The sequence below is a fragment of the Curcuma longa genome, chromosome 2 (assembly GCF_044706935.1).
Source record: "Curcuma longa cultivar G26 ecotype Majalengka, Jawa Barat chromosome 2, ITB_CL_G26_1.1, whole genome shotgun sequence".
Taxonomy (NCBI): Eukaryota; Viridiplantae; Streptophyta; class Magnoliopsida; order Zingiberales; family Zingiberaceae; genus Curcuma; species Curcuma longa.
Genome location: NC_133862.1, coordinates 8847056 through 8854520, shown reverse-complemented (window position 1 = coordinate 8854520; position 7465 = coordinate 8847056). Strand labels below are relative to the sequence as shown.

The window sequence follows — 7465 nt, the reverse complement described above, 5'->3', positions numbered from 1 at the left end:
TCTTCCAGCGGCTCCGCTCATTAATTAAACTCACCGTCTCATCTTCTTCTTCTTCTTTCTCCTCTATTTCTTATTCCTCTCTTCTCCTTCTTCTTCCTCCTCCTCTCCGGCGACTCGCTTCTGCTCTTCCTCTTCGTCGGCGTCCTTCTCGATTTGATCATTTGAAATCGGATGGAGGTCGCGGTTGGCTCGAGCGCAGGGAAGAGGGACCTCGTCACGCTCGACCTACTCGGTGCTAAAGCCCCGTCGAAAGATGTGGATGCTGCTGCTCTCGAGATCGCTCCTTTCGCGGATCTCTATCCTCTGGTATGCGGATCCTCGCGCCAATTTCGGATTTTGGGTGTGGGTTTAGGGTTCTTATTTGCGGGCGGTTGTTTCTGCAGGACCTCAAGCTGGCGCCCGCCGGGGGGCGGGGCGACGCGGCGGGGACGACGGTGCGTGGGTGCCAGAGCGTGTGCACCATCGAGAAGGTGAAGTGGGCGCTGGAGCGGGTGGCGGAGCGGGAGACGCGCGGCGAGCGGGAGGCGGAGCGTAGGGGGAGGAGGGACGGGGCGGCGTCCGACGGAGGAGGGTCTCCGTCGCCGTCCTCGTCCTCGTCGATCACGACGGCGTCGGTCAAGCGGCGGCACGAGGGAGGGGAGGAGGAGTGGGCGGACGGAGGCGACTCAGCCGGGGCCGGAGGGAGCCTCGTAGCCACCGGATGCCCCGGTTGCCTCTCGTACGTTCTGATCTCTAAGGGGAACCCGCGCTGCCCCCGCTGCGATTCCCTGGTCGCGCCGCCGCCGCTTCCGCCGCCGCACAAGAAACCCCGAATTACCCTGAACTTTTCTCCCTAGGCCCCCGTAGTTTTCGGTTATTACGTGATAAACTTTCTCTATTTTGTAAAAAAGCACAGAAGTATCAGTATTTTAAATTTCTTATCCTTTTGTTAAATTAAGACATTTCGATGAGTACTAGGATCTCACTGTAAATACGCTAAACAAAAAAGGCTTATGTGTACCATGCCAATTATTTGTTATATTAAAAAAAACTATTCAAATACTTCGATCATATGAACGATTAAAAAGAATTGATGAAGTAATTTCAAAAATAAAATATATGAGAAATGATATGCGGCGTGGTTGTGAGTCCCACTGCATGGATGTGAAATCCACTGTATGCAGTGTGTCATGTTAATTTTTATATTTTTTTCATACTGCAGCTCGGTCTGGCGGTTGATGGTGGTCGGACGGCAAAGCGACAGCGGAGGGAATGGCTGGGTGTCAGGGGTGTCGCGCATGAATCACGTAAATATCCGTCACGCAGAATATCAATTCTATATATATATATATATATATATATATAATTTGCTTAATTAGTTAAAATTAATTATACTAGTGCATGCGCCTTAAAACTAGTTGGAGTAGTTTTGTGAAGAAAAACTTAATAAAAAATGGTGGCGGTGGTCAAATGGCATTAAATGATTTTTATTTTTTATTTTTGTATTGGAGTTGAATTTCTTGAATTGGGTGTGTCATCTTTTTAATTATTTGGCGATTTTCTCTTAATTTATTATGGCATTAAAATTGGGAAGAACTTCGGCATTAATGAATTAGGACTCCGTATTTGAATGCGCTGACACCGATCGCTCCCCGATTAAAACCGTTCATATTTAAAGTAATTACAACGAAGAAAGAAAAATTAGTTTTTTTAATTTTATTTTGGTCATTTTACTAAAAGGCGCATTCGAAATTCGGCAATTTTCAAATGACGCATCAAAATTTTATATTTTTTTCTCCAAAATATCCTTCTTATTAAAAAAATTATAATGTTATTAAAAAAATAAAACCATTCTTTACATGTATTTTCATACACAATTTAAGTTTTTAAAAGTACATGTGTGATTTAGTAACTTGACGTTAATTATTTTCTAATGCATTAACCCATTTTCTTAAATCAATAAATTTGTATATAGTACTCGAGTTACACATAAAGCATTGAGATAACAAAGTCAACTGCTGTTTATGTTGACTAATCATAAGTCAAACAGAAAGTAATTAAATTAAATATTTTATTAAGTTATAATACCATGTGATCAAAAAAATTAATTAATAATTAAATAATTAAATAAAAAAATATGATCAATACAGTCTAATTTAACAAATAATTAAATAAAAATATAAAATACATAATTATTATTATTATTATGGTTTATAATTGCCACGGCATATTATTGAGTATGAATAAGGATGTAAACTAATTGAATTGAGGTACGTGTCCTGCCTGTATTAATTAATATATTATTATTAATATTTAATAAAAAAATTATTTATTACCATATGTTTTCTATTTACTTTAAATTCTATTTAAAAAATAGAAATAATTTAAAATGTATTAGATTAAATTTCATGGTCAAATTAAGGAAGACAAATGTTAAATCTCATTCGTCCATTTTTATTTCCCTTCTTTTATTTTAGATCCATTAGAATAAGCAAGATAAGTAAAAAGATAAATTAAATAATATCCATCCACGTTGAAATAAACAACGTACTAAAAAATAAATTAAACATTTTTCATCTATATATAATAATTAATTAATATTTCTTGTCCTTGAGGTAAATAAAATCTTAAATAAATTTATGTAATAAGAAGAAAAATGAGATACAAAAATGTAAAAAATGTATATCCATTTTTATTATTTATTCTTTATTTACTTTCATATTACTCTTTTGTAAAAAGTAGAATTTGTCATCTTAGCATCCCTACACGATATTTATAAAGTTCAGAAAATACAGTTGACCATTACGAAAGAAGGTATTGTCTTAGTTTCACCGAAATTCAAATTCTTATCCTCTTTTACAAGTATGCTAACCAACTCAGTATGAAATTAACACGAAATGATATGAAACATCGTCTCATTCAAGGAAGGATTTAGAAATTAAGATTTTGATGAATCTGAATTTGATATAATAAATTATATATTATTATTCAATCTGAAGAATTTAGTCGGAGAATAATGCACTCCAGACCTATCTCTGAGGCATTCTATCGAATAGATTTGCTGGTGATCTCCTGCATCACCTGCCCAAAATCGCTTCTCGTCGCAAGGAATCCTGAGCACTCCCTCCTGCCGGTACCCGAACTCCCCCGCCGCCATGTCCAGCAGCTTCACGAAGCTCGGGTGCCTCAGCTCCTCCACCCTCACCGTGAACCTCCGCAGCTCCTGCCCCACCCCAATGAGCACCGGCACACGCCCTTTGGGCGCCGCCCTCCCTTCTCCCGCCACCGCCGACGCCGCACGCTTCTGCTGCTGCTTCCTCATCGCCGGACGCATCACCGGCCAGGCCTCTCAGCCGCCTGCCTTTATACTGCAGCCCATCATCAGTCGGCATCCATTCATTCAACACGCTGCGTTTGACTCAGCCATTTTATTAGATTTTTTAAGATTGCATTTGTTCGTGATTTCAAATTTTTTTTGTTTTTTTTAAGTAGAAAAGAACAAAAAGGAAACTAACATGTGAATGAGTTCTTCGAAGTCAATGCTGAGTTTGATGGATGGCCCAATTTATGTGCCCATGTGAGCTGTCAATTCAAACTCTAGAGAATTAAAAACTATAATGGGATTTTTTTTTCAAAAAAAAACATGAAATGTATTGTTCATGAGCTATATTTTCAATTGCCTTTATAAAAGAATAATTTATTAAAAATAAAATTTTTTCATTTGAAATTAATATTGAAGGACGTTTGAGATGAGAATTATCAACTTTTGAGTTATATTTTCAATTTTGTAGATAAACGTCGAGAGATGCCGGTGCGGTGTTTCATTAAATTTATTATTTGAGGAAACAAAAACGGCACGTTTAACTTGCACATTTAATGGACAGCGCAACAAAATTTGAAAATCATTTTATTTTATTTTTTAAATTTATTTTTAATGAATGTATAGAGACTATTTTTATTTTTCAAGATTGGGACCGATTTAATTATTTAGCTTAACGATACACTTGGCTTAAGTACAAGATTAGTTCAGTCAAAAAGAACCCATTAATGGGGTCGTTGACTTGACTAACTAATTTGGATGGGCATACTTAGTCCACTTAGATTAGCTGAGTAATTAAGTTAGACGAATTAATTCCCTCCATTAGAATATATTAAGACGGCATAAATTGATCGACATAGTCGCCTTCCGTCCACTGAAATCGATTGACTTGTTAACTCGATTAACTCGTTTGGATCGATGGGCTTGTGCCACCTTGATCCCTTCATCCCTCTAAAACTATTCATTACAATGTAATATTGATCCGATCTGGTCCAAAATTAAAGGATTAGATGACTCAACAAATTAAGTACGATTGAGTACTTTTGGCTGATTAGATACTGATCAGGTCAATTTGTTTGGTAGGTTAGACTTCCTCTATATCAGACTTTAATCAAGTTAGACTTTTATCAGGTTAGCTTCTCAAGAGATCAATTGTTGTAGATGACTTCTAATTAAGGAGAATGACTGTTGTTAAAATGACTTCTCAAGAGGTCAGTTGTTGTAAAGATGACTTCTCAGAAGGTTAACTTCTAACCACCAAGCATTATAGAAATCTTCAGACAGAAGTTTAAAAAGACTTAAGAAAAATATTAGAAAGGGGACCAAGGTGAACCTTGGCAAAGCTCCTCCGAAACTCAAGTTAAATTTGAAAGAAAGGATGGAGAAAAGGAGAAAATGAATAATACAGAAAATAAAAAATACTAATGCTGCTGTTAGAACTTATGTGAGTTAGAGAGAGGAGGGATGAATAGCTATAATTATCTTGTCTTAATTTCATGTTCATCATTTAAATGCACAGTGAAAACTCGAAACAAACTCGACGCCAACAAAGCAAGACCATACACTAACAAGGTCAGTTTACTTGATCCAATGCCTCCTAAGTCGATTACTTTCTAAGTCTAGTCATAATAACTATCCCTACTAATCCTTCTCCTTGTCAGATATCTTCTTCTAGAGATATAGAAACCTCTTATAACAAGTTTTCACAATAATACGACAAGAATATGGAATACAAAAATAAATATAATAAAAGTAAACTACTTTATATAAATCTTGGTTTGAACACTTTTTTGTTGTTTGGAATTATTTCTTATTGGTCTATAATTGCATTAGCACTTCTCCCTCAAACCTCCAAGAGCTGACATGAAAATCTCTTCAAAATCTTTCTTTTATACTTTTTAAGTTGAGATTGATTTTTGATTGTTTTAACTGGATCTGAGTTCAATTTGATCAAACACAAGTTTAATTTGACTTGACTTCTAATTCAACCTAACTTTTTTTATTTGACGATGCCACGTGGTGCCAATTATCTATGCCACATCAATTATCATGATGGCTTATTGTACTTAATTTTTTTTTCTAAAACAGTATTAGTTTCCTATTAAATAAATAACTCTGGATCTAATTACTTTGCCAATTCAAACCTTATCCATTTCATCAATAAACTACGGGATACTGTCAGAACATGGCCAGCCACTCGAGCTGCATTGAAACATCTACATGATATCGATCACTTCATCAAATGGGATATGATTCACGTTATTGTCCATTAATTTTCCCTTTTGATTTTGAGGACATTTATTGATTGAAAATAAGAAAAGCATAAAGTCACAGAGACCAGATCAAATCCCAAGATCCTCATGAATGAGCAAGATCTTAGTTCATATCTATTTATATTCATCAAAATCTTCGTCTTCATGAATATGTATAATCTGTACAACTAACTCAGATCATGTATAGAAGCTCAGAAACCAAATGAGAATGAATGCGAGTTGACTTCCAAGTTGTCTTTTATAGATCAATGAATATGAGTTGACTGATGTCTTCCTCGTTATTTATTATCTTTATATTCAGTATATAGTAGTATTGTTATGAAGAGAAAAAAAAAAAATAAAAAAATAAATTAATTTTTTATCCAAGATGGTTAGGCATTTATGTTTTGTTCGTTGGGATACCATTAAAGTTCCATATTAAAAATATATGAAATAGCTCATGAATTTATAAAATAAAAGATATCTTTATTATAAAGATATTTTAATTCCATCTATACTAATAAGTGATAAAGGGTCCGGACTATGAAAATAATAATAGAGGGGCCTTATTAGTACATTACGAGGGCTTAGGTCCAAAATGGACAATATTATATTATTGTGGAGATATTTTAATTCCATCTCAAATATTTATAAATAAATTTAATATTCAATTTAATAAGAGTTTATTTATATTCGTTCAATACATATAAGATTAATTAAATGAATAAGAGGTTTATGAACATCATTCGTGAACAATATTTATAAATCGTGTTTATCAAAATTTTTTTTATCAACATGGTAAATAAATAATTTTTTTTTTCAAAGTAAACAAATAAGTTTATATTATCATACTCAATAATCAACTAACATAAAAATTTTAAACAATCAAATAAGTTTGATTTGAAAGTTTAATAACATTTAAACTAAGATTAAAATTAAACTAAATGCAAATTCATAGAAAAGGAATCAAAGTATAATTTGAGAAATCATTTCTTAAATTTAGTTCTTTAATTTGATTTAAACATCACAAATCTCGAACTTAACTTATTTAGGTCCTATTCACAATCATCATTGGCTAGCTAAGTGAACTAATGGTAACGGTGACATCATGAACTTGCATACTCCGCGGTGGCTACGAGTTCGTGGCATCGCAAGGCGAGGATAAATTTAGTTATTTTTTATTTTTAACCTATTAGAAATGATTTAAAATGATAAAAATTTATACATTAGTATATATTTTTATCCATCTAACTAAAAAGTTGGAAAATAGATTTATAATTAAATTCTATATAACTTAATAAATAAATTTAGTAGTTTAAACATATTTATTTCTATATATATATATATATATATATATATATAGATTTGATATATTGCGCGACGAAAAAAACGCGACCCGTGCGTGACCGATCCACGCCGTCCACGCCCGATCGCGATCAACAGCAGCCGTCCAAAAATCGCGATTGCACAGTATTTCTCCTCGGACCTTCGCCGCTTCCCGACGTCCGTTCATCGCCGTCCGACCACCGATTGCCGCCGGACCGGACCCGTTGGAACCGCAACTCACCGGCGGTCCGGTGGGTGCCGGAGTCCGGCCCCGATTCGGCCGGAATCCGGCCGGATTCTGGCCGAAATCGGCCGCCAGCGTCTGGCGGTATTTCGGTCGGAATCCGACCGGATTCCGGCGAAATCGGCCACCGGCGCGTCTGCTCTGATTGGGTCGGAATATATATATATATATATTATTAGATGAGCATAAAATGAGTAAGCCCACTAACAAATTATAAGTGGCCCATTTACTATCTCGGTGGCAAACCTGTAAATATGATGCTACTACAGGGACTAAATTTACGGGAACCCAATTGAAAGGGTTGCCCGCAGCTTCGTCGCGCACTCTGATTCCGATCGAGTCGGA

At 35.5% G+C, this 7465-nt stretch overlaps 1 protein-coding gene and 1 pseudogene across 1 annotated transcript; one reads left to right on the top strand and one right to left on the bottom strand.

Moving 5' to 3' along the window:
* On the top strand, nucleotides 1–933 carry LOC141822219 (uncharacterized). Its single transcript, XM_074709656.1, has 2 exons — nucleotides 1–306; nucleotides 384–933. Exons 1-2 carry the CDS (start codon nucleotides 172–174, stop codon nucleotides 834–836), a joined length of 588 nt encoding a protein of 195 aa, XP_074565757.1. The 5' UTR covers nucleotides 1–171; the 3' UTR covers nucleotides 837–933.
* A 2091-nt stretch (nucleotides 934–3024) lies between these two features.
* LOC141817461 (auxin-responsive protein SAUR71-like) lies at nucleotides 3025–3301 on the bottom strand (annotated as a pseudogene).
* Nucleotides 3302–7465: the final 4164 nt, after the last annotated feature.

Excerpts from the sequence above, each read along its gene's own strand:
- LOC141822219 (XM_074709656.1), top strand. The coding sequence starts at position 172 with ATGGAGGTCGCGGTTGGCTCGAGCGCAGGGAAGAGGGACCTCGTCACG. Across the intron at positions 307-383 it reads TCGCGGATCTCTATCCTCTG|GACCTCAAGCTGGCGCCCGC; the intron begins GTATGCGGATCC and ends TTGTTTCTGCAG.